Source organism: Orcinus orca, chromosome 1, assembly GCF_937001465.1.
Source record: "Orcinus orca chromosome 1, mOrcOrc1.1, whole genome shotgun sequence".
Taxonomy (NCBI): domain Eukaryota; kingdom Metazoa; phylum Chordata; class Mammalia; order Artiodactyla; family Delphinidae; genus Orcinus; species Orcinus orca.
Window position 1 is genome coordinate 199,119,446 of NC_064559.1, and position 25,690 is coordinate 199,145,135.

The window sequence follows — 25,690 nt, forward strand, 5'->3', positions numbered from 1 at the left end:
ACTCAACCAGCTTGTCTCCGCTTGGGAGGAGACTGGCAGGTTGTCTATGGGGACTCTGAGGCTGTGGTTGCTGAATGAGCTTCAGCACCACAGGCCCAGAGAAAGGAGCTGGACAATGTGAAGGAGTCGGGGACAGGAAGTTAAGATCTGGGGAACAGCATGGGGGTGGGGAGAGTGAGAGAAGCAGGCCAAGCTGACACTGGAGACCAGCATTCCCCAAACTGGGCCCCACTGACCACTTGTTTTGCAAGTTTGTAATAAACATTCCTTGAGGGGCTTCCCTGGTGGCGCAGTGGTTAAGAATCTGCCTGCCAAGGCAGGGGACATGGGTTCGGGCCCTGGTCCAGGAGGATCCCACATGCCACGGAGCAGCTAAGCACGTGCGCCGCAACGACTGAGCCTGCGCTCTAGAGCCCGCGAGCTGCAACTACTGAAGCCCGCGAGCCGCAACTGCTGAGGCCCGCGCGCCTAGAGCCCGTGCTCCGCAACAAGAGAAGCCACCGCAATAAGAAGCCCGCACACCGCAACGAGGAGTAGCCCCCGCTCGCTGCAACTAGAGAAAGCCCGCGTGCAGCAACGAAGACCCAACGCAGGCAAAAATAAATAAATAAATAAAAGTAATAAATTAAAAGAAAAGCACTTGATAACATTAAAATTTAAAAAAAACATTCCTTGAAAGAGGTTCAGTGGTTCAATATATTTGAGAAATACTGTATGTTAGTTCATTCTCCACATCTTGGAGATTTACAATTCACATGAGCATTTAAAGGCTATGAGAAATCCTGCAGAGTTTTTTGGTTTTATTTACTTGAAGTTCAAACTTGTTTGGCTTCAGAACCCTCTTTGCATAAATACTTATTCATATCTCACATCAAGAGTTTTGTAGGTCATGGGATGGATGGGAGATGCTGCTCTGACCATGGACAAGGCTTCTGATCTCTTCCTCGATTACCATAGTAGTTGTGATAAGGATGATGATGGTGATGATGATGATGATGATAAGAAAAAAAATAGCCACTGACAACTGATGACATTTATTGAGTGCTTACTATGTACTAGATACTTTTCTAAGTATTTTGCTTGTACTAACTCATTGAATCCTCTTCAATACCCTACGAGGAAGGCTCTGTTTTTAACCCCATAGAATAGACAAAGAAACTGAGACACAGAGAGATGAGGCCCCTTGCGTAAGGTCATATTGCTTTTATGTATTTCTGAAACTGTAAGAAACATGAAGATAAGGACCACATCTGACTCATCTCTTTATTACTTGTGCCAGGCAGGTGGTAGGTGCTCAAGACAGGGATAGAAGGAAGGAAGAATGGATGAATAGAAAGATGGATGGGTAAGGGAATGATTAGATGGATCTTTGATGGATAGATACGTGGATGTGAGAATTACTGGGTGGATAGATGGATGAATGGATGGGTGGATTGTGGGTAGATGATGGGGGGATGGAGGAACAGATGGAAAGATGGAAAGAAGGGTGGATGGGTGACGGTGGGTGGGTGTGTAGACAGATGGATTGATGGGTTAATGAGCACATGGTTGGAGGAGGGTATAGATGAATTGAGATTAGAAAGCATCAGCAAGATTTGTACTTTTTCCCATATCATTGAATTTGCTAAGAATGAGAGACCTGGACTCACAGGTGTTAGTCATAGTTGGAAGGTAGCAACAGAGGTAGTCAGGAGCGTGGCAAAAAGCGTGGTCTCTAGAGTTGGTCTGTCTATACCCAAATCTCATCTTCAACACTCGGGAAATAACTGTTGGAGGGAGGGAAGGAAGGAAGAAAGGAAGGAAGGAGAGGAGGGAGGGAGGATAGAAGGAAGAGAGGAAGGAAGGAAGGATTTGCTGTAAGAACCCAAACAAATTATTTAACCTCCCTGTGCTTTGATTTCTTCATCTGTATAATGGGGATGGGAAAAAAGAGTACCAACCTCACTGATTAAATAAGACAATCCTTCAAATGATGTAAGCACTCAATAAATATTAGCTGTAACTATTACCCATGACCGAGGCAGCCATAGGATGCTATAATTACCCCGCTCTGTGGTTCCTTATTTTCATACTTAGCTTCCTGCACTTTGCAGTGGAGAGGGGTGGATGAAGACTCCAGAGTTATGATCTCAAGGGACTCAGCAGGCGGTTGCCGTGAACACGAACCAAAGAAAAAGGTCAACGTAAACGGGATCTGCAATTCACTTATCTTCTATGGCATTCTCCAACATTAGGCAGCCTATTCCTGGCTTTGGACTCTTGTCTCCATGATTGTCAAGTCTGGCTTGGAATCTTACGAGGTCACCCTCGGAGCAGCCCTTTTCTACTTTCCTTGCCAAGCCGCAATACCACCCATAGACAACAGGTGGCGACATTCAATATGTGATTTGTTCTATTTTTACAACCTTTTAAGTGTGAGGGCCTATATTATGTAAAACAAACCAGCTTCCTATTTCAAGAGTCCGTTAAGCTTTAGTATATTTACAATGAGGCATGCTGTCACAAACATATATACATAAGGTCCTTAGTTAGTCGCAATTGTGTGATGGGTCCATAATACTACAGATGAGAAAATTGAGACCCAAAGCAAGATTGTCTGCTCCCTCCATTCTCACTATTTGAGGTGCATATAGTCTGCACAACACGGAAGTAATATTCTCTTCAGTTGGCTCACCTGTGTGTCTTGTCTTCCCAGGTCATAATGGAAGCTCTGGAAGTTCTGGGCACTTTTCACTTTGCCCCTTGGCACCTACAGTGCCACTCTGCTCAGGCCTGAGTCACAGTACTGGAGAGGCCAGGAAGCAAAGAAGGAAGAGCTAGCTAACCAGGCTAGTTGTTCAGTTGTGAGTAAAAGGTCTTTGTAATGAAAATGCTCTGGTTAATTACAAAGCCATCTGGTAAGACCTGACAATTCCCTCCTCTCCCCGTCAGCCTGATTTCTGTCTTGAGTTTCTAGGTCCTGAAACATTTGAGGAAAATCTCAATTCAATTTATAGTACAGGGAGATGATTCCATTTCTCTGGGCTTCAAAGTTCCCATTTCTAAGAGGCAAAAGGCCAAACTAGTTCCCTGAGGCCCCTGACAGGTGATGTCTTACCTGGGCATGAATCTACCTCCACCATCCTTCTCTTTCTCCCTTCCTGTGCTACTGATGCAGCAGATGCCCTGTACCTGAAGGATGCCTAGGCGTTAGAGAAAAGCTTTGGGGGCAGAGCCGTGTGCACCATTCCTTACAAAGATGGAACAGAGATTGCCATTCAGAGAGCAAGAGGTGGTCCAGGAAGTGGGTCTGGGGGTGTGTAGAGAGCTAAAGCTGTGAGGTTAGGAAGGGTCTTTGAAGACCACAGAAAGCAATGAATGGGGTGGCAAAGGAACAATGAAAACTACTCTAAAAACCTTCTTTGACAATAATGACGTGGACACATCTTGCCCATCTTGAGATTCTGTGTCTCCTGACATTAGATCACTCTACACTGACTGGTCTTTTCCCAGCCCACAGAGGGAAATTTGTCATCACTGTAACCTTTACATCTCTGCAGAGATGCTCTTCATTCCCCCCCCCCCCTTTTCTCCCCAACTATTGATTGACAGAAACAATCCCGCTAACCCCTTAACGCCCAAGCCAGTCCCCTCCCTGCCTTCCTATGTTGCCCCTGTTCTGCCATGCCCAGCTTCCTGTCCTTCTTTCCATTTTCCCTGTCAAAAGGCTGACTCTGCAGAGAGACAGCTGGTGAATCGGTCTGGAATATTTCCCTGGAACTGGAGAGTATTGGGAAGCACAGAGGGACCCTCAACCCTCAAAGTTATCCATCCCTTAAAAGGGATGCTGATGGACGATGGGAAACACATAGGCATTGTTGAAGCTTTGTGTGATTGCAAGGGAAGGCACCCAGGCTTTGGGGGCAAGACAGCTCCAAGAAGCACAGGAACAGGGGTCCCAAACTCTAAAGGCATTACTCTAGTGCCCTTAAATAAGTGGTTCTAATGGGTGTCCACCTCCACTAAGGGCATTGAGGCCACGCATATGCATTGGTCTTCTCCTCTGGACCAGGTGCTGAGCTGGGTGCCAGGGATACAGAAGCGGAAGGACACAGTTTGTGCCCTTGAGGCGCTCACGGTCATCAGGGATGGGTACACTACCAAGATGCCTGAATGCCAACCTCAGGGCTGCCCCCCTGCCCCTGTTCACCTAACCTCTTCACCATCAGGGTCCTGCACCCACCTGCCTGCTCACTTGGCTCTTCCTTCCCAGATGCCTCCCCAGGCCCCCCAGCTCCTGCTGTAACCCCAGTCCTAACCCCATGCAGGCTTACACTAAAGGAAGGACAGTTGGGTCTCCTCAGAATTGACTCCTGGACAATTCCTTGGACCTTATCCTGCACATAAAGCACAACGCCCGCCTATCCACGTCCCAGGTCACCTGGGCACACCAAGGACTACAGCCTGGTCGGGACATCCCCCTTAAAATCTTTCACTGGCTTCTCATGGCCTGAAGACCAAAGCCAACACCCTTGGAACAGCTTACAAGGGTCTTCATCTCCACACTGGACCCACCTCTGCGGTTCTTAGTGCCCACTAAGCTCTCTTGATTCTAGGCCTTTATACATGCTGTTCCCTCTGCTTGAAACACCCTTCCAGCCTCCCCAGCCTCCTTACTCCTATCTCCCTTACCCTGCCCCCATGTACCCCATGTACCCCCTTTAGGCTGGCTGGCTCCTACTCACGTCCCAGGGCTTAGCTTTAGTTGTCAGTAGTTCTGGAAGTCTGCGTTAGATGCCTTCTCTGTGTTTGCCCCAGGGAATTAAGAGTATGGTGGTAAAATGAGCAAAGCAAAGGGAGAATAAGGAAGGGAAGGAGGGAGCGAGGGATGGAGAGACCCAGAAGTCTAAATCTAGAGCAAGGCTCGGCATCAGGAATCAGAACACAGTCAAGATGCTGTCGAAAGATTGGAATGGCCAGAAAAGATGCTCAGCTTCTCAAGAACGATTTTGCCTTCTTAACTAGGGCTGCCTTGAATGGACCAGAGACAGAGGTGCTGGTTCTTGCTCCAAAACGTGTGAGATCACTGAAGCCTCCTGACACCTTCCCTTAGAGGAAGAAGCAGTACATGGTGGAACATTGGGCCCAGGAGAAGAGGGGCAGGCCTGCAGGCTGCCTCTCGGGGAGTGAGGTTGAGGGGTGCGTGTGAAGGGGCCCACGCTCCTCTTGAGACAGTACCGTTTCCTCTGGGAGGACCGGCTCTCCATCCCAGGGAGGCTCGAGGGCGTCCTGGGTGCCTGGGGACCACTCATCTTCCTGCTTCCGAGTCGAACACTTACTTATCAAGATAATTGAATTCCACCTCCTTCCAGCTGCCCCCTTTGCAGTGTCACGAGGGACAGGAGCCTCTCCTGAGAGCTTTCCTTGTCGCTGTTCGATAAGCCCCATATTTCACGCCGCCCGCGGTTGCGTTTCAGCGGTGGGTGAAGTCGTTTTATTTTTATCGTGCACGCAGGCATATAAATATGCACGAGATGCTCAGAAGCCCTTCAGCGTCTCTCTGGAAGGCAGGCTCGATGTGAGTGTGAGGGAGCATGGCACGTAGCTCAACCAGCGCACAGGCTCCGCGGGGTCGGAAGGTGCTGCCCTTACCAGTATTGCCGGCCCCATCCTCCTTACAACTGTGCCCTCACAGGCTCCTGAGAACCAGGTGCTACCTTGGCAAACTTTCCAGAACAAAATTTTTTTCAAAAAAGGACAGATCTGTGATCTCATCTTAACTCTGCTACTTACCAGCTGTGTGACCTTGGATAAAGACCTCTTCCCTCTTTTGGTTCTCAGCGCTGATGTCTACAAAAATGGGGTTAATCATGCCTGCCCTGTTAATCAGCCTCCCAGGTCTTTCTGAAAGAACAAATACGATGAAGAATCTGCAATGGGCTCTGAGAACTGTAATATACAACTGTAAGAGGCTTATCATTATTCCTCTCCAGCCATTCATTTGGAACAGGTTAGTGAAAGTACAAGACCGTATCTGGTAATACAGGCAATGGATGCTCTAGAGGTTGCAGGCTGCCTCACCCGTCATGGACAGGAGGAGGGGAAACAGCATTTGTTGACCTGCTACAGGGCTGGGTGCTTTATATATATTATGACATTTGGACATGACAGTGACACCTTGGGGGTGGTGTCATTCCTGCTCATTGATGAGGAAGCTGAAGTTCAAAATGGTTAAGGAACGTGTGCACAGTCCCAGGCTAGGGAGCGCTGGGACCCAACTTTGAACGAGCGGTAGGACCGAACTTTCCTCTCGTGGCCCTAAGGGAATCGCAGTCTCTGGGTTGACTGCCTGCCACTAGGGATGGTCGGGACACTCGGGCTGGGGGATGCGCCATCCCACGGTGTGTCCCTCTAAGCCGCCCCATGGTGACGCTGGTGGGGGTGAGCCTGTCGTCCTGAAGGGAGTTTGTGAGGCCATCCATGCCTCTGAAACCTGGGTCCAGACTTCGTCCATCACACACAGGCTGAAGCAGAGAGGTCATGGCTTTCATCTGCCAGGCCTCCAGAGTCAGAGAGAGAAAAACCAAAGGCTTTGGTGGGGATGTGCCCCGGTAGAGGATGGATTGTAGAGCAGTGAGAACTCTCTAATGGTCAAGGTCAGGGGCAGGGGGTCAAAGGATGCTGAGCTCTGACCTCTCATCCGTTGAACTCACATCCCAGCATGTGGAAGATCAGGAAGGGAAGCAGGCTGCTCTCTTCCCAGGGACTGAGTCATCCCGGAGGCCAACAGCAAGGTCAAGGGCCCAGGGGCTCGGTGCCTGCTCCCCTTCCTCCCCCAAAGTGCTTCCTGGGCTCCACAGCCCTGGGTAGGAAGACTCAGCAGCTGACGAGGAAACGCCCTGAGACTGTAACTTGAAGGTCCAGTGGAGGCACAAGCCAGGAGGTCAAACGCCGAGTTTAAGGGCCCAGAGACCAGGCTGGCTTGGACAAGGAAATTACCCAGTGTCACCGACAGCAGTGTGCCGGGAGGGAGCCCCCCAAGCACGACAGGGAATGTAGGGGCAGATTTCTGATACTGCGGAGGTCCGGGGACAAGGGGAGCCGTGGCCGTGAGAATGAAAGGGGCTCAGTGGTGGCCCAGCATGATTTAAATGATAGAAAAAACCATCTTGATTTGTAAATGGAGAATCAGGGAGGCTGTCAGAGGGTGGCCCACGTGGAATCGGCAGGGCTCAGAATCTGGAGGAGCAGGTGGGTAGCTGTTGGATCAGAATCCTGTTCTTTCCGGTTTGATTCTTCTCTATTTTCTTTCTAATTTATTTCTGTTTTCAGGAAAGCTGGAAGCACCCGTCTCAGTCAGCTGTGGAAAGAAGGTGCATCCACACTCGGGCTACAGAGACAGAGGAGACGGTTGGCCAGACTGACGGGAGTAGAAGCCAAAGCTGGAGGACTCTCAGGAGGAGGCGGCACTCAGAGGCCAAGGTCAGATCCCACAGGGCTATCCCTACCTACGCAAGTGTTATTTCCCAGAGGGCTTCTCTGCTCCCCTCTGTCTCTCTTTTTAAACATTCTTTCAATGATGGTGAAGTACACATCACATAAAATGTACCATCTTAACTATTTTTAACGGTATGATCCAGTAGTAAGTCTATTCCCATTGTTGTGCAACCCATCTCCAGAACTTTTTCATCTTGCAAAACTGAAACTACATCCCCATTAAACAATAGCCCCTCATTCTCCCCTCCCCCCAGCCCATGGCAACCACTACTTCATTTTCTGCATTGGTGAATTTGACTAAGTACCTGATACAATGAAATCACACAGGATTTGTCTATTAGTGTGACTGGCTTATTTCACTTAGCATAATGTCCCCAGGGTTCATCCATGCTGTAGAACGCATCGCCATTTCCTTCCTTCTCGAGGCTGAATGCTATTCCTTTGTATGGATAGACCACATTTTGCTTATCCAATCATCCGTCGTTGGGCACTTGAGTTGCTTCCCTCCTTTGGCTGTCGCTATGAACACGGGTGTACAAAAAACATCTCTCTGAGACTCTGCTTTCAGTTCTTTTGCATACATACCCCGAAGTGGAATTGCTGGATTGCATGGTCACTTCTCTTTAAAGAGAGAGGCTCCGTGGCATCGCCTGCCAGGCACCCCCAGCTACCTCTGCAGGTGGTAGCACGATCAGAGAGGCTGGAAGGCGCACAGAAGCCTGGGAGGCAGGGAAGCCCTGCCGCCCTCACGGGCTGCAGCAGATCGTGGCAGACTTCACAGTCCTCTGCCCGCGTGGCTCCTGCATCTCGTGAGCCTCCCTGTAGGCACAGAGAGGAGCTGGAAGGAATGATGCTCAGAAAACTTGCAGATACAGGAAAGGGGGACCCACGTGTCCTTGGCCACCACTAACCACTGCTAAGAGGCTGGAGATTTTAGTGAGGCAGCTAGCACCTACACACTAGTCCTGGTAGATGTTTGTTGACTGAATGAATGATGGCAGTTCCAAAACTGGAGAAAGCAAGTTCCACAGAGCCCTGAAATGTGGCTCTCTTGTTTACATGATGGAAGCTCAGTGAATGAGCGAATGAATGAATGAATGAGCATACAATTGTATCCGGTTGCTTTCTCTATAAAGCAAGAATATCCAGAGAAGATAAAAGGTCAAGAGCATTCAACAAACTCTCCCTGGACCCTGCTTGCTGCAAAGCAAGCACCTCGGTAGGCAGGGTAAGGGGATGGAGAGGGAACAGGTGTGGTCCTGCCCAGATGTGGCTCATGGTCAGTGCGGACAGAGGAAGACAAGTCCACCACCGTGTGCATCGAGGGGAGAATTAGTGTGAGGGAGAACAACGAGTCACCAGCAATCGCAGAAAGGGCCTCTGACATCCATTCTGCAACAGCCCTGGGCCAGGCGCTTTCTTATAATGTGTTTCATTCAGCAACCCTGGCAGTCAGGACTGTTCCCACCGCACAGGTCTGGACACATGGGGTGACCTGCCCAAGGCCTCACACTGCAAATGGCAAAACCGGGGCTTGACTCCAAATCCCAAAGTTCCTCCCTCTTCACCAACCGAGGTGGTCAGGGAGGGCTTCCTGGGGGAGGTGACTTGAGCTGCAATGAGAATGTACATCTGCCTCTAAAGAAGAAAAATGTTTTCCAGGTGGAGGGAGAAATACCAGCCTAAGCCCAGAGATAGAAAAGGGCAGGGAGTGTTCAGGAATCAGCAGACATGTGTTCCAGTTGAACAGAGCATGGTGTACATGTAAGGGAATGTTAGGAAATGATTGGCCCCAACCTTGAACCTGAAGCCAAGTACCCCAGATAATGTTGGGCAGTCAGGTCTAGTGCTCAGAGCTATGCTTTACCTGGACTCGTCTGGAGGCTGTGTATAGGGGGAACGACGGGGGACGGGGGGTGAGCCTGCAGACAGAAAGGCTGGGACCACTGCTGCAGTCCTCCAGAAAGGGGGAATTCATTTGTCTCACAGCACACGGGTCCCCAGGGGACAACGCTGTAACCAACCAGACATCCTCTTTGCCCTCATGGAGCTGACTATCATGGGGAAAACAGACAATAAACAGGTTAGCAACTAAACCAAAATGATGACAGGTTGTGACCTATACCAGGACATAATTAAACAAGATGATGTGAACAGTAACGATGGGAGCATAGTGCAATCAGGGAAGGCTTCCTTGAAGAGGTGACAATTTGGCTGGATAAGAAGGATCAGAAGGAGCTGGAACTGCAAAGAGCAGAGGGAGAAACACCTTGAGGGAGGAAGAGCTTCCTGTGTTCCAGAAACTGGCTGACAGTGCCTGGGGCGAGTTTTAGAAGGTGAGCTGCGACAGGAGAGGAAACAGGGTCAGGGAATGGGTGGGAGTTGGGATTTTATTCCAGAGTGATGGGAAGACATCAGAGGGCTCTGAGAGAGAGAACGATGTGATCCGATTTGCACTTTTGAAAGACCCTTCTGGCTGCTGTGTGAAAAATGGGAAAGAGTGGGGGCCTGGTGGAGATGATGACACTGGTTAGGAGGCCACCACAAGGGCCAGAGAGAGAACTGACGCTGGCGGGGGGCCAGAGCAGAAGCCATAGAAATGGCCAGGGGTTGGGTGATGGAGGACTGATTGAGACTCATGGGCTCTGATTCCAGGGGGGAGGGGCCACGAGTGAGAGGTACCAATTGGAGAAACACTCTCTGTTTCAAAGGCAGGTGACAGCTGGGATAAAGCACTGCAAAGTTTGACCCTGGCAGCAAATCCAATTTTCACACATCTCCTTCTGGGTAGAATTTGCCTTCCCTCCGAGTGGGAGGTCAGAGCGAACCACTGCAATGCAACCACAGACTTCTTTGGGGGGGTGGGGGAAGGCTGTTCTGGGGGGATTATTCTGGGCTCTGGGCTGCAAAACCCTGTCAGGCTGCTCGAAGGAGGGCAGAGGGGAGAGAAGGCCCCTCCCTATCCAGCTCCTGCTCCGAGGGAGCCCCACTGATAGTCTGGACAAAAGCGCCAGGCATTTTTCTAGGTGTTGAGGGTGCACGGTAATGAAAAGACAAAGTGTCCCTTTCCCCAGCCCTTCCCCACAGCCCTCCCAGGTGTGTAGGTCCCCAGCGATGGATGACCGCCTCCTGGCGTCCACACCTGTGTAATCTCCCCTTAATGTGAGCTGGACCGAGCAATTGGCTTCTGACAGACAGAATAGGCAATCGTGATGGGGTGCCACTTCTGAGATTAGGTCACAAAAAACTGTGGCTTCTGTCTTGGTGGTACTTTCTCTGGGCCCTCCCTTGCTCACTCTGATGACGCCAGCTGCCGTGTTGTGCGCTGCCCAGTGGAGAGGCCCACATGGCAAGGAACTGAGGGAGGTCAACAGCAGGCTGACAGCTCATGAGGAGCTGAGGTCTTAATCCAACAACCCATGAGGAGCTGAAGCTGCCAGCCACCACGGGAGAGGGCTTGGGAGTGGTTCCAGGCTCCTCTTCCAGTCGCGTTTGCTGTGACTGCAGCCTTGGCCGATTACAACCCGGGAGACATCCTGAGCCAGAGGCCCAGCTAAGCCACACCTGGAGTCCTGACCCCCGATTCTTTGGAGACAATAAATGTTGTTCTTTGAAGCTATGTGGCAATGAATGACTAAAGCACTGGTGAACACTTATGAGATACTTAATGCGGGCCTTACATGCATATGTTTTACAGGCTGGGTGCCATCAGCCCATTTTATAGATATGAAAACTGAGGCTCAAAGAGGCTAAGTAACTTACCCAAGGCCACACAGCTAAGAAGTGGCTGGAAAAGGAATCAAACAGAAGCAGTTGGCTCCAGAGTCTGTGCTCTTAAACATCACACAGAGGAGCGAGGCACAGTCCCTCCCTGGAAAGTGCCTAGTGTGATGGAGGAAGCACACACCCCACAGCAAAGGCATCTAGTCGGGAAGATGGCTTTGCAGCTTGTTTTGCACCCACCTTTAAATCAGCCAACGCACTCTCGTGCCCTCCAACCCGAAGGACCTTCCCAAACTGTCTTACCTCGCCCTGTCTTTGGCTGGGTTTCCTCCTTGAACCCTGATAGAACCCCAAATGTACCCCTCGGACCTACTTCTGGATCTGGCTCCCACCGTGTGCCAGGCCTTTGTTATACACGATACACATCATCCTATTTAATCAGGAATCAGCCCCCTTACAGGTGAAGTAGGTGAGGCCCAGAGATGTGAACTTCAGTATCATGTGGCCCGTAGCCAAGATCCACCTGACCTGCTGGGCTGCGCTGCCTTCCTGGTCCTGACGCCACTGGGATTTGAAATTGTTCTGGATGTCACAACCCGCAAACTGCAGATCACTTCCCATCCTTGGTGGGACCTTGTGATCCGTGTGCCCTCCAGAGTGTGCTATCCCTGGGAGATGCATGGGGGGGGTCTCTGATCTCCCCAAGATGCAGCATCTAGTAGACACCTACCACATCTTTCTTTGTTGAATGAAAGAAGGAAACTTGCTCACAAGGTAGGCCGAGGGGGCCTTTTGCCCTGTTTGCCCAGCATATCTTCCCACTTCCTAGCAGGGCTCAATTCTTTTGAATAAATTAATCCTTCCATGTGTCAGTCTATGGGACTGTCACAACTGCCCCACTTTTCATTCCCTGAGGGGCAGGCAGGGAACCCATCTCCTTCTTTAGAATTTGAATCTTTTTTTTTTTTTTTTTTTTGATGTTGGGGGTAGGAGTTTATTAATTAATTTATTTATTTTTGCTGTGTTGGGTCTTCGTTTCTGTGCGAGGGCTTTCTCTAGTTGTGGCAAGTGGGGGCCACTCTTCATCGCGGTGCGCGGGCCTCTCACCATCGCGGCCTTCTCTTGTTGTGTAGCACAGACGCGCGGACTTAGTAGTTGTGGCTCACGGGCCTAGTTGCTCCGCGGCATGTGGGAAACTCCCAGCCAGGGCTTGAACCCATGTCCCCTGCATTAGCAGGCAGATTCTCAACTGCTGCGCCACCAGGGAAGCACCTAGAATTTGAATCTTGAGCAGAAGAACAAATTGCCTAGAGGAGGCAGGCGCTGAAGCGAAAGCTTTGCCTCTGCTCCGGCTTCCTGGTCTCCCAGCTGGGCCCTGACCATCCTCCCTGCTTGCTGCCCTAGACGCCCCGGGAACTGCCCAGCTGGCCTCTGCCTTTCTCAGCAGGACTTTGCGTCTGTAAGCCAGGGCTCTCAGAGCCTGCACAGGGTGGGAAGGGGGTTGTGTGGTCCCACCCCACCCCACGGGGCACTGGGCTCAAGTTTGGAAAGCCCTCTATGCCCCAGTCTGAGCTCCAGGGGCCAGTCCAGGGAAAGAAGAATGTGGGAGCAGGACATTTCCCTCATTTCCTGTGAGATTCACCACCCACACCCAATCCCCCTGGAAATCTCAACTTTCTTCCTTTCTCCTGATACCTTCCCTGACCTTCCCTCCATCTCCCACCCCAAAGAAGTCTGTGTACTAATTAGCTAAGTAATAACATGGCAAGACTATGATTCCTCAGTAGCTTGGGAGAGATTCCTTGCTACATGACTGATGGGCATCTACAAGAAAATTAACTCCAGTGCAAGGACTCCCTAATCAAGATTAATGAGGGGGTGAGGAGGGAGGAACAGGGGGCCCAGAAACTTCCAAGCACCTCCAGGGACCAAGGCATCTGTACCATGCAGGGGTGTTGGGGAATGGAAGTGGGGAGACAAGAGGCCACAGGGCTAGTCTCAGAGTTCAAGGCTCCATTATGTCTGCTTCAGGCAGAGCGGCCCACTAAGTGAATCAGGAATTACAGCCCACTGTGTGCCAGGAGAATGGATACTGAAATGAGTAAGTTGAAGCCCTTGCCCTTGAGGAGTATACAATTAAGCAGATAACTACAGGGCAGGGTGATAAGTGAGCTGATGCAGGGAGCGGTAAGATTTCACTGAGCCCTTACTATGTGTCTGGCAACATCCTAAGTGGTTAACAAGTATTCATGTCTTTAATCCTTATGACACAACTATTAGTGGCCCCAATTTGCAGATGAGGAAACTGAGGTCTGGAGAAGTTAAGCGAATTGGCCAAGGTCACAGAGCTAATGAGACAGAGGGAGGATGTGAACCCAAGTAGTATAACCTGGAACCCAAGCTCTTAAGTACCATCCTATAGCATGTTGATGGGCACACTGTGGTGGCGGTTGGCGCGGGGAGTACGGGGTATGATGGGAAGCCAAAAAGTGGCCTTCAATGCTGCCCAGGCAACATCCAAGGTTTCAGCAAGAAGGAGCCTTTGAGCTGGGTCTTGACCGATGAACGGAATCTCACTCAGTAGAGAGTTATCGATTTAGTCCTTGACTAATTCATTCATTCATCCCACAAATAAGAGCCAGACCCCATAGGGAACACTGCAAACACAGTGGTGAAAGAAAACAGACATGGAATATCCACGTAGATGGAGAGGCTGGCATTGAACAAGTAATCACACGAGCAGTTAGTCTACCCCAGTGCCACGACTAGGGTCGTCCTGCACTCCTGAGAGTGAGGGCCTCTTTAAAACGGTGCCCCCAGATCCCTCACCCTGGTCCCAGCCCTGGTCTACCCATGCCCTGCCACTGGGGGCTGTAGGGTGGTGAAACCCCATTCATGAGGGCAAACTAGTGCCAGAGTTCAACCCATAGCTAAATATTTACATGTGTCAGGTTGCTCTCAGGCACGTCCCTGCATCTTGCTTTCTGCCCTCTGAGTTCCCAGCCCCTTCACACTGCTGGTCCAAGGCAATACAACAGGCAAGACCACTGAAACTTATACCGCTTTTCCCTTCCACATGCCAGGAAGCATCGAACTTAACCCTACCTCGCCAAAGCAAGAAAGTGACACTCCTATGGCATGGAGAGGATTCCCCCATTAACCTTCTTAAAGAGGCTTTAGGGGTTTTTTTTGTCTTTTCTCTTCCTGAAGGTGTTACTTGGAGTTGGAGGACTTGGGGCCAAGAGGTCTCATGAAGCATGAGAAAGAGTCAGATCGGATGTGTATCAAACACTGCCTTTTCTCCCAAGTTCTTTGCGTTGTTAAGATGCAGCACCCATGGGGTAATTGGCTGACACAACTCCCTTTAATTGTAATGGGGCTAGTCTGTTGTCAGTTTCCCCTGCATTGTTCTCCCAGTGCACCTACCCCATGGGGTTTGCTTGACTGACCTACATCACATTCTTCCAAGTCTCCAATTCCCACTTCTTGACCTCTTTCTAGTGGAGAATCTTATAAGAGTCCTAGAAGGAGAACTGTGGTCTCAGGTGACCCAGTGAGGCCAAGAGAACAGTGGAGAGGAGAGGTATGGTGAGCTGCTTCTAGAATGGTTCCCAGTGGTCCCCATCTCCTGTCTCCACACCCTGGTGTAATCCCCTCCCCTTGACTGTGGGCTAGACCTAGTGCTTGCTTCTAATGAGTAGGAAAGGGCAAAAGTGATGAGATGTCACCTCTGAGGTTATAAAAGACTGTGACCTCTGTCTTGCAGGTGCTTTCTCTGGTCCCTCCCTGCTCGTTCTGATGAAGCCAGCTGCTATGGTGTGAGCTGCACTATGGAGAGGCCCACATGGCAAGGAACTGAGGGCGGCTCCCAGACAATAGCTCATCAGAAACTGAGGCCCTCAGTCCAAAACTCCGTGAGGAGCTGAATCCTGCCAATGACCTCTGGCTTGAGCTTAGACACAAATCCATCCCCAGCTGAGCCTTAAGATGATACTGCAGCACCACCTGACATCCTCAGCCAGAGAACCCATCTAAGCTGCACCTGGATTCCTGACCCACAGAAAGTGATATAATAAAAGTGTGCTGTTCTAAGCCTCTACATTTTGAGATAACTTATGTTGCAGGGAGTGAACGGGGAAAATTATCAAAACATGTAATAGAAGATATTCTACAGGCGTTCAGACCTTAAAGAATCTTAGCCATGAATTGTATAAATGAGCACATTTATAGGTAAGAGAAATCTAAAGCATAGATGATCTGTGGTTGAGCTGGTCTGGACAGACAAATGGACCTTGGGCCTTCTGTCTCTCTGTCTAGAACTCTTTCTGCTGGCATACAAATTGTTGAAGGTTGCCATTCAGTTTCTTTGAGATTTAAAATATGGACTTAGAAAGTACTTACATCTCTTGCTGAGGATGTGTTTAATGTGTTGAAATATGTTCTGTTTTTATCAGGCCCGTATTATATGGGACAACCCTGGGGTGCAGGCCAGGGGGTGGTGGATCTGAGATATTTCTCTACCACAGGGATTTTCAAAGTAGTATTGTAGCTCACTGGGAGGGCTCAAGGGTCAATTGATGGGCCAGAAAGAAATTCATAATGCAGATCTTTCCTTTCCTTCTTTGAGGCAAATGGCTCAGGTTTCCACAAGTTTTTGTTCTGACATCAGACTAAGACCTATTTATTACTAACCTGCTCAGTGCGTTATTAACAGTGACCATCAACTTGGGCTTGAGATTCATCTTTCTTTCAAGGGATCTGGCTGCCTCACACACTTGACAGCATCGCACAGCTCCTACTCCGCACATGCTCACACAAGCAGTGTCAATTCCCCCATTTCAGTGGCAGGGGTGGGGAGGATACCCTGTCATCAGAGAGACAGCAGGGCGCTCTTGAGTAAGCTGTGATTTTCAATTGTTTCTCTTCTTGCTTTGTAATTAGTGGTGCCTTCTAGTTTAACTGCACCATTTATCAATTTAGTTTGGGAGGGGTGGTTTGGTTAATTTTACAACGTTCAGTTAAGCCTACTAGATTTTCAAATATTGCACATGCTACAGTTAAAAAGGAATCATCCATGCATCTCTGGCCAAAGCAAATGTGGAGAATTGCATGATGGTGATATTTTGCACCCATAGGAGCCTTTTGTCCCACTGAAGTAATCCTTGTACAGAAGAGTCTGAGAGCATCTGTTACAGCTTAGTCATCCTGCTTAGGTTCCAACCTGTGCCTCCGGATGTAATTGGATGTATCTCTTCCATGCAAAGACCCAGCAGGATTTGAGTTCTGCCCATCCCTCTAGCTTTATCCCCCACCTATTCCCAGAACCCCCTTATTATGGGCTGAATGATGTCCCCCCAACCAAATGCATATCTTGAAATCCTAATAACCCAGTGCCTCAGAATGTGACTACATTTGAAGACAGGGTCTTTAAAGAGGCAATAAAGTGAAAATGGGATCATTAGGGTGGACTCCAATCCGAAACAACTGGTGTCCTTATAGGAAGAGGAAATTTGAACACAGACACACGCCAGGGGAAGGCCATGTGAAGATATGGGGAGAAGGTGGCCATCCACAGACCAAGGAGAGAGGCCTCAGAAGAAACCAACCTTGCCGACATCCTGATCTCAGACTTCTAGCCTCCAAAATTGTGAGAAAATACATTTCTGTCATTTAAGCCACTCAATCTGCAATACTTCGCTATGGCAGTCCAAGCGAAATAGCACACGCCTATGTGTTGTCCCTGCATACAGTGTATGTACGGAGAGTATAGTAGGGCCACACTCTAATAGGACCCTTCAGATTGAATCCCAGCTCTGTTGATTATTCACTTGACCTTGAGCAAGTTACTTAGTCTCTCTGTATTTCCCATCTGTGAAACGAGGTCAATAATAGAGCCTGCCTCATAGGGCTAATGTGTAAGTTAAATTAATAAGTAATATGGAAGCATTAGCTTTATCATTCATTTGACGAATGTCTGTTGACCACCTGCTATTGCCAGGCATTGTGCTAAGGGCTGGAGGATCACGGTGAACAAAATAGATACGTAGACCAGGTGACCACGCTTTTGATTTTTTTTTCTTTTTCTCTTTTCCTTCCCTCTATTAAGAATATCTTACTTATCTTCATATCTTGGGTCACAAATCAAGCCTTGGTAAATTTAAGAAAATTGAAATTGTATCAAGTATCTTTTCTGACCACAACGCTATGAGACTAGATGTCAATTACAGGAAAAGATCTGAAAAAAATACAAACACATGGAGGCTAAACAATACACTACTTAATAAAAAAGTGATCACTGAAGAAAGAGGAAATCAAAAAATACCTAGAAACAAATGACAATGGAGACACGACGACCCAAAATCTATGGGATGCAGCAAAAGCAGTTCTAAGAGGGAAGTTTATAGCAATACAATCCTACCTTAAGAAACAGGAAACAGGAAACATCTTGAATAAACAACCTAACCTTGCACCTAAAGCAATTAGAGAAAGAAGAACAAAAAACCCCCAAAGTTAGCAGAAGGAAAGAAATCATAAAGATCAGATCAGAAATAAATGAAAAAGAAATGAAGGAAACGATAGCAAAGATCAATAAAACTAAAAGCTGGTTCTTTGAGAAGATAAACAAAATTGATAAACCATTAGCCAGACTCATCAAGATAAAAAGGGAGAAGACTCAAATCAATAGGATTAGAAATGAAAAAGGAGAAGTAACAACTGACACTGCAGAAATACAAAGGATCATGAGAGATTACTACAAGCAACTCTATGCCAATGAAATGGACAACTTGGAAGAAATGGACAAATTCTCAGAAATGCACAACCTTCTGAGACTGAATCAGGAAGAAGTAGAAAATATGAACAGACCAATCACAAGCACTGAAATTGAAACTATGATTAAAAATCTTCCAACAAACAAAAGCCCAGGACCAGATGGCTTCACAGGCGAATTCTATCAAACATTTAGAGAAGAGCTAACACCTATCCTTCTCAAACTCTTCCAAAATATAGCAGAGGGAGGAACACTCCCAAACTCATTCTACGAGGCCACCATCACCCTGATACCAAAACCAGACAAGGATGTCACAAAGAAAGGAAACTACAGGCCAATATCACTGATGAACATAAATGCAAAAATCCTCAACAAAATACTAGCAAACAGAATCCAACAACACATTAAAAGGATCATACACCATGATCAAGTGGGGTTTATTCCAGGAATGCAAGGATTCTTCAATATACGCAAATCAATCAATGTGATACACCATATTAACAAATTGAAGGAGAAAAACCATATGGTCATCTCAATAGATGCAGAAAAAGCTTTCGACAAAATTCAACACCCATCTGTGATAAAAAAAAAAAAAAAAACCTCCAGAAAGTAGGCATAGAGGGAACTTTCCTCAACATAATAAAGGCCATATATGACAAACCCACAGCCAACATCATCCTCAATGGTGAAAAACTGAAAGCATTTCCACTAAGATCAGGAACAAGACAAGGTTGCCCACTCTCACCACTCTTATTCAACATAGATTTGGAATTTTTAGCCACAGCAATCAGAGAAGAAAAGGAAATAAAAGGAATCCAAATCATAAAAGAAGAAGTAGAGCTGTCACTGTTTGCAGATGACATGATACTATACATAGAGAATCCTAAAGATGCTACCAGAAAACTACTAGAGCTAATCAATGAATTTGGTAAAGTAGCAGGATACAAAATTAATGCACAGAAATCTCTGGCATTCCTATACACTAATGATGAAAAATCTGAAAGTGAAATCAAGAAATCACTCAATTTACCATTGCAACAAAAAGAATAAAATATCTAGGAATAAACCTACCTAAGGAGACAAAAGACCTGTATGCAGAAAATTATAAGACACTGATGAAAGAAATTAAGGATGATACAAATAGATGGAGAGATATACCATGTTCTTGGATTGGAAGAATCAATATTGTGAAAATGACTCTACTACCCAAAGCAATCTACAAATTCAATGCAATCCCTATCAAACTACCACTGGCATTTTTCACAAAACTAGAACAAAAAATTTCACAATTTGTATGGAAACGCAAAAGACCCCGAATAGCCAAAGCAATCTTGAGAATGAAAAACGGAGCTGGAGGAATCAGGCTCCCTGACTTCAGACTATACTACAAAGCTACAGTAATGAAGGCAGTATGGTACTGGCACAAAAACAGAAATACAGATCAATGGAACAAGATAGAAAGCCCAGAGATAAACCCACGCACATATGGTCACCTTATCTTTGATAAAGCAGGCAGGAATGTCCAGTGGAGAAAAGACAGCCTCTTCAATAAGTGGTGCTGGGAAAACTGGACAGGTACATGTAAAAGTATGAGATTAGAACACTCCCTTACACCATACACATAAATAAGCTCAGGGCTTCACTGGTGGCACAGTGGTTGAGAGTCCACCTGCCAATGCAGGGGACACGGGTTCATGCCCCGGTCCGGGAATATCCCACATGCCACGGAGCAGCTGGGCCCATAAGCCATGGCCACTGAGTCTGCACGTCCAGAGCCTGTGCTCCACAACGGGAGAGGCCACAGCAGTGAGAGGCCTGCATATGGCAAAAAAAAAAAAAAAAAAAAACCCAAAATGGATTAAAGACCTAAATGTAAGGCCAGAAACTATCAAATTCTTAGAGGAAAACATAGGCAGAACACTCTATGACATAAATCACAGCAAGATTCTTTTTGACCCACCTCCTAGAGAAACGGAAATAAAAACAAAAATAAACAAATGGGACCTAATGAAACTGCAAAGCTTTTGCACAGCAAAGGAAACCATAAACAAGACCAAAAGACAACCCTCAGAATGGGAGAAAATATTTGCAAATGAAGCAACTGACAAAGGATTAATTTCCAAAATTTACAAGCAGCTCATGCATCTCAATAACCAAAAAACAAACAACCCAATCCAAAAATGGGCAGAAGACCTAAATAGACATTTCTCCAAAGAAGATATACAGACTGCCAACAAACACATGAAAGAATGCTCAACATCATTAATCATTAGAGAAATGCAAATCAAAACTACAATGAGGGGCTTCCCTGGTGGCGCAGTTGTTGAGAGTCCGCCTGCCGATGCAGGGGACATGGGTTCGTGTCCCGGTCCAGGAGGATCCCACATGCCACAGAGCGACTGGGCCCATGAGCCATGGCCGCTGAGCCTGTGCTTCCGGAGCCTGTGTTCCACAACAGGAGAGGCCACAACAGTGAGAGGCTCCCATACAGCAAAAAATAAAAATAAAAAAAACCTCACACCAGTCAGAATGGCCATTATCAAAAAATCTAGAAACAATAAATGCTGGAGAGGGTGTGGAGAAAAGGGAACACTTGCACTGCTGGTGGGAATGTGAATTGGTACAGCCACTATGGAGAACAGTATGGAGGTTCCTTAAAAAGCTACAAATAGAACTACCATATGACCCAGCAATCCCACTACTGGGCATATACCCTGAGAAAACCAAAATTCAAGAAGAGTCATGTACCAAAATGTTCATTGCAGCTCTATTTACAATAGCCAGGAGATGGAAACAACCTAAGTGTCCATTGTCGGATGAATGGATAAAGAAGATGTGGCACATACATACAATGGAATATTACTCAGCCATAAAAAGAAACGAAATTGAGCTATTTGTACTGAGGTGGATAGACCTAGAGTCTGTCATACAGAGTGAAGTAAGTTAGAAAGAGAAAGACAAATACCATATGCTAACACATATATATATGGAATTTAAGGGAAAAGTATGTCACGAAGAACCTAGGGGTAAGACAGGAATAAAGACACAGACCTACTAGAGAATGGACTTGAGGATATGGGGAGGGGGAAGGGTAAGCTGTGACAGGGTGGGAGAGTGGCATGGACATATATACACTACCAAACGTAAAATAGACAGCTAGTGGGAAGCAGCCGCATAGCACAGGGAGATCAGCTGGGTGCTTTGTGACCACCTAGAGGGGTGGGATAGGGAGGGTGGGAGGGAGATGCAAGAGGGAGGAGATATGGGGATATATGTATATGTATGGCTGATTCACTTTGCTATAAAGCAGAAACTAACACACTATTGTAAAGCAATTATACTCCAGTAAGGATGTTAAAAAAAAAAGTAGTCGCATCGTGTGGCCCCTTTGCAGTCGACAAACCTGTCTCTGACCATTTTTTTTCACTAATAATTTCTACTTTTATTATTCAAAGAGCTCTTATAAGTACATGTGTCTCTTTTTTTTTTTAACATCTTTATTGGAGTATAATTGCTTTACAACGGTGTGTTTGTTTCTGCTGTATAACAAGGTGAATCAGCTATACCTATACATATGTCCCCATATCTCCTCCCTCTTGCGTCTCCCTCCCTCCCACCCTCCCTATCCCACCCCACTAGGTGGTCACAAAGCACCGAGCTGATCTCCCTGTGCTATGCGGCTGCTTCCCACTAGCTATCTATTTTACGTTTGGTAGTGTATATATGTCCATGCCACTCTCTCACTTCGTCCCAGCTTACCCTTCCTCCTCCCCATATCCTCAAGTAGTTCTGTGTCTTTATTCCCATCTTACCCCTACGTTCCTTTCCTTTGTCTGAGACCTGCCGGGCTGGCCAAGCTGGATGCAGAGCAGAGCAGTGGGCAACAGGGGGGTCCAGGGGCTGCACCTAAGAGATTCCCTTTGTCATTGCTGGTTTCAGTCCACAGAGCGGGGCTGCCGCTGGATCCGAGAGATGAAAAGCTGGGGAAATAGGTCAGTGTGTAAGCCGCAGGGGCTGACGCCGGAGTTGGTAACCACAGTGCAATGCCGCCATACCTCATCTTTGTAGACCAGTCCACGGGATCTCCCACTGTCCCCTAGCACCACAGTCCCATCCAAATCCCTTCCCTGATTTTCCTCAGCTCCACACACAGCCCCCAGTAGCCTCTAGCTGTCCCCTTTAAAGTTCAAGGCACAAGTTCAGCCTGGTGGTCTCTGACCTTTTGGAGGCCCCAGCAGGTGCGAGGCCAACTCTGAACAGGGTCCAGGAAAGCAGCCCACCTGCCTGCCAGGAGGAGGCCAGGGTGGGGTGGAGGGAGGGATCTGGGGTCTTTGTCTGGGCCTGGGCTGCCCAGTGCCCCGCTGGCTGCAGCTGCTAGAATGTCGATCCCTCCCCAACAGCCTGCCGCCCCTTCCCCGCCCGGAGAAGGCAGAGGCTTCATCGTTTTTTCCTTTCCCGGGTCTGTCAATGTCTCCTTTGGGGAGCTCGTTCGATGACAGCTCCAGAAAGCTGCGTGGAGCAGAGAGGCCATAATTCAAACAGACGCAAGGAGGGACCCCCGCAGACCCCCAATTTCCAGAGGCATACAGATCAGAAGGCAGAAAACACTGCTTCTGTTCTTCTGCAAACGTAGGTGGTTTTATTCATCATCCTCCCGCCCCCTCTCACCCCTGCCCTTCTCTTCTTTATCCCCGCTCAGCGCAACGCTGCAAAGAGCTCCTCTCATCTATTCTGCACAGAGGCCTGGGGATGAGTGGGCTGACAGGTGTCTCGTTACCAGTCGCCAAGCATTGTAAGGAAGCTGCTGACCCATTGTTCCTGGGCTCTGCCTACAAAGGAGCAGGAGGAAAGCAGCCAGCCCGGAAGGTGTGTGGCCACACTGTGGGTTCCCTAGTGTGCGCCCCTCCCGCTGGAGCCCGCAGGCCTGGGAGGGGCACCTGCTCTGCGGCTTCACCTGGGGCAAAACTTCCAGGCTTCAGTCGAGAAAATGAGGCCATTGATCCTTCCCTTCCTCCCAGGTTGACTCGGGCACCCAGTGCCATAGTGGGTGTAAATCACCCCGCAGGGGAACTCACTACCCCCCATGTCATCCCTCTGGCTCAAAGTCACCCCACCCCATTCCAGGCACACAGCACCTCTTTCCCCTCTTCCCTCTCCTTTCCTTTCTGCTCTGAACCCTTAGCCCTTGATTCCCACTCTTCTGCCTTCCATCCCTGCTAATCCCCAGCCCTGACTGCAGGTCACTTACCTTCTCCAGCGATCATCTTCCTTGATTGTAGAGCTGGTCATGGGATCTCCCCCAACCCCACTCAACCACCACGTTGTGGAATGAACTAATCCCTGCACTGGACTGAAAAAAAGGAGGGCCTGGGACATGGTGGGCGCTCCATACATGTTTGCCATTGCTTTCACTTTACGTGTGTGTGTGGGTGTGTATCTCAGAAGAAGATGAATCCAGAAATAGACCCTTCAGAGTGAAAGAGGCGTCTCTGAAAAAGGAAGACAGGACAGCTACCCCGTACCCCTCCTGACCCCGTCATGACTCTTCACGGCGGCCACCCCCCTCGCTCTCCATCTCCCTCTCTTCCTTCTCTCTCTCTCTCTTTAGTTACTTGCTAATGCACGGGATTCCTGTTTCTGGAAACCCCCCTGGCAAGCAGATTTAGGGGCTGGTTACTTCCCCTCTCCTGCCGGCCTTGCCTTCCTTTCTGACCACCCCTCTTGGGTCTAAGCCGCTTGTCTGCCACTGCTTGGCACACACGGGGGAGGAGGGAATCCCAGCAAACCATCCCCCATCCCACTGCCCTGCAGGGCACCTAGGAGAGTATTCCTGTGCATCGGTGGGAAACAGAGCTCATATCCGCCTTTTCCCCTCCATGCTGTGGACTGGAAAACCACATGTGTGCACGGATGCACGCTTTTCTTAACACATGTGCATGTTTGCGCAACTCACACAACCGGGTCCACACGCACCCTCTTCAGGTTCCTGTACTTGCATGTGTGTGACATGCGTACGCATGTGAGAACATGCATGTGCCAAAGCATGTGCTCATGTGTGCCCAGGCAGCCCTTCGTTTTGACCACTCCGGTTGCATGGCGCATGCTGGCGTGTGAGCGTGGACATGACTACAGCTCTTCCTGCCTCTTCGGCAAGTGAGTAACAAGACACCCCCTTGTTACCATGTCGTCTTATTAAACACGCGGCATGTTAATAGCACCGATGAAGTCGGTTATGAAAAGCTCTTTATTAAAAATAATAAGAAATGGCTCTCTTGTTCCACAACTTCTGAGCCACGTTCGGCCGCCCAGGCTGGCAGGTTATTAAAGTGGGAGCAAGCGTCTTTAATACGCCTTCTGCGGCAGCTGCGGATCTGCCTCATTACCAGCTGGCTGGTCCCTGCTGCCTCGGTCTCCCCAGCTCGCCCCCTCAGACGCAGGGGCTGGGGAGGTGGCAGGAGGCTTCTGGGAGATGTGCCCCGGGGAAGCAAAGGCTCTGCTCCACTGGTCTGACCTCTGAGGACTGCTTGCTGTGTGGCGACATGGTCCCCTAGAGCTGCAGGGCCCCTGGTCTCGGGGGCGGCGAGTGTGAGGGTAGCAGGCAGGCTGCCATCCCAGAAGGAGTACCTCCATCCCAAATGGCGGCCCCCTTCAGGATCATCTCCTTCCGCCTCTGTGGGTCTGAAGTAACCAGGCCCTTTCCTTCCCTCGTTGCCTTCTTGACTCAGGAGAGGGCAGCCCCGTGGTAATGCTGAGCCGGGAGCAGGAAGACGAGGATGAGTCCAGCGCTCCTCAAATTTGGCTGCGGACGCCAATCCCCCGGGATCTTGTTAAAGTGCCGATGCTGATCCAGGAGGCCTGGGCTGGGCTCGATTCCACATTTCTAACAAGGCCCTGGGGGATGCTGGGGCTGCTGGTCCACGGACCACACTCTGAGGAGCGGGGCCCCCAGTGCCTCCTGGGCAAGGACAAAAGGATGTCACCTCCATGGCCAAAGGTTTCAGTTCACCACTCGCAGGGCTTGGCACACCCCTCAGAGCGAGAGCTCCTCCAGGGTGAGGGGTTACGTCAGCTGCTCTCCATTGTCTGCCTCTTCGTGGTGCCCAAGCCAGGGCTCTGCTTACAGGGCTGCCTGAACCCCGAGAAGGAGAGGAAGGAACACTAATGGTCATTGAGCCCCACTCTGTGCAGGGCACTTTTGTGTAATCGTCACTACTATAGCTGGCAACGCAACTATTGTCCCCATTCTAGAGATGAAGAAACTGAGGCTCAGAGAGCACAACTGTTTCCCAAGGACATCTGGCTACGTGGTGTCAGGCCCAGTCTTTGACCCTAGGTCCACAGGTCTCCCAAATCCTGTTTTTCCCACCAGAGCAGAACAGGGACTCCCCATGGTGTACTCTCCACCTCTCCCCCAGCAGCCGCCTTCCTGGAGATGGAAGACGTCGATGCAGGGACCATGGATCTGCCTCTTTATGTCTTGCAGCATCCACTCCCTAGTGAACCCTCAACCCCTTTACCAGCATTAGTTGCAACTATAAATATGTCTGCCCACCTCTGTGAGATGCTCGGGGCAGGCAACACAGAAGCTTGGTCTGTGGATGGATTTCAAGGCATGAGGTGCCCAAGGGGATGCCTTTTTAAGCCAGGCAGCTGGAGCCCAAGAAGAAGGAGCCTGTTTCAGCATCCTCCTTGCTCCAGGTGCCAATGGAAAGAAGATAATAG

The 25,690-nt window shown here is 48.9% G+C and overlaps 1 protein-coding gene across 1 annotated transcript in view; it reads right to left on the minus strand.

The window, feature by feature from the left end:
• The window catches only part of IGSF21 (immunoglobin superfamily member 21), a 271,189-nt gene extending 247,942 nt beyond the window's left edge, over positions 1–23,247 (minus strand). Inside the window, exon 1 of the mRNA XM_049706334.1 lies at positions 23,217–23,247. Within this exon, the coding sequence (XP_049562291.1) occupies positions 23,217–23,232 (16 nt within the window). The 5' untranslated portion in view covers positions 23,233–23,247. The remainder of the gene's footprint in view (positions 1–23,216) is intronic.
• Positions 23,248–25,690: the final 2,443 nt, after the last annotated feature.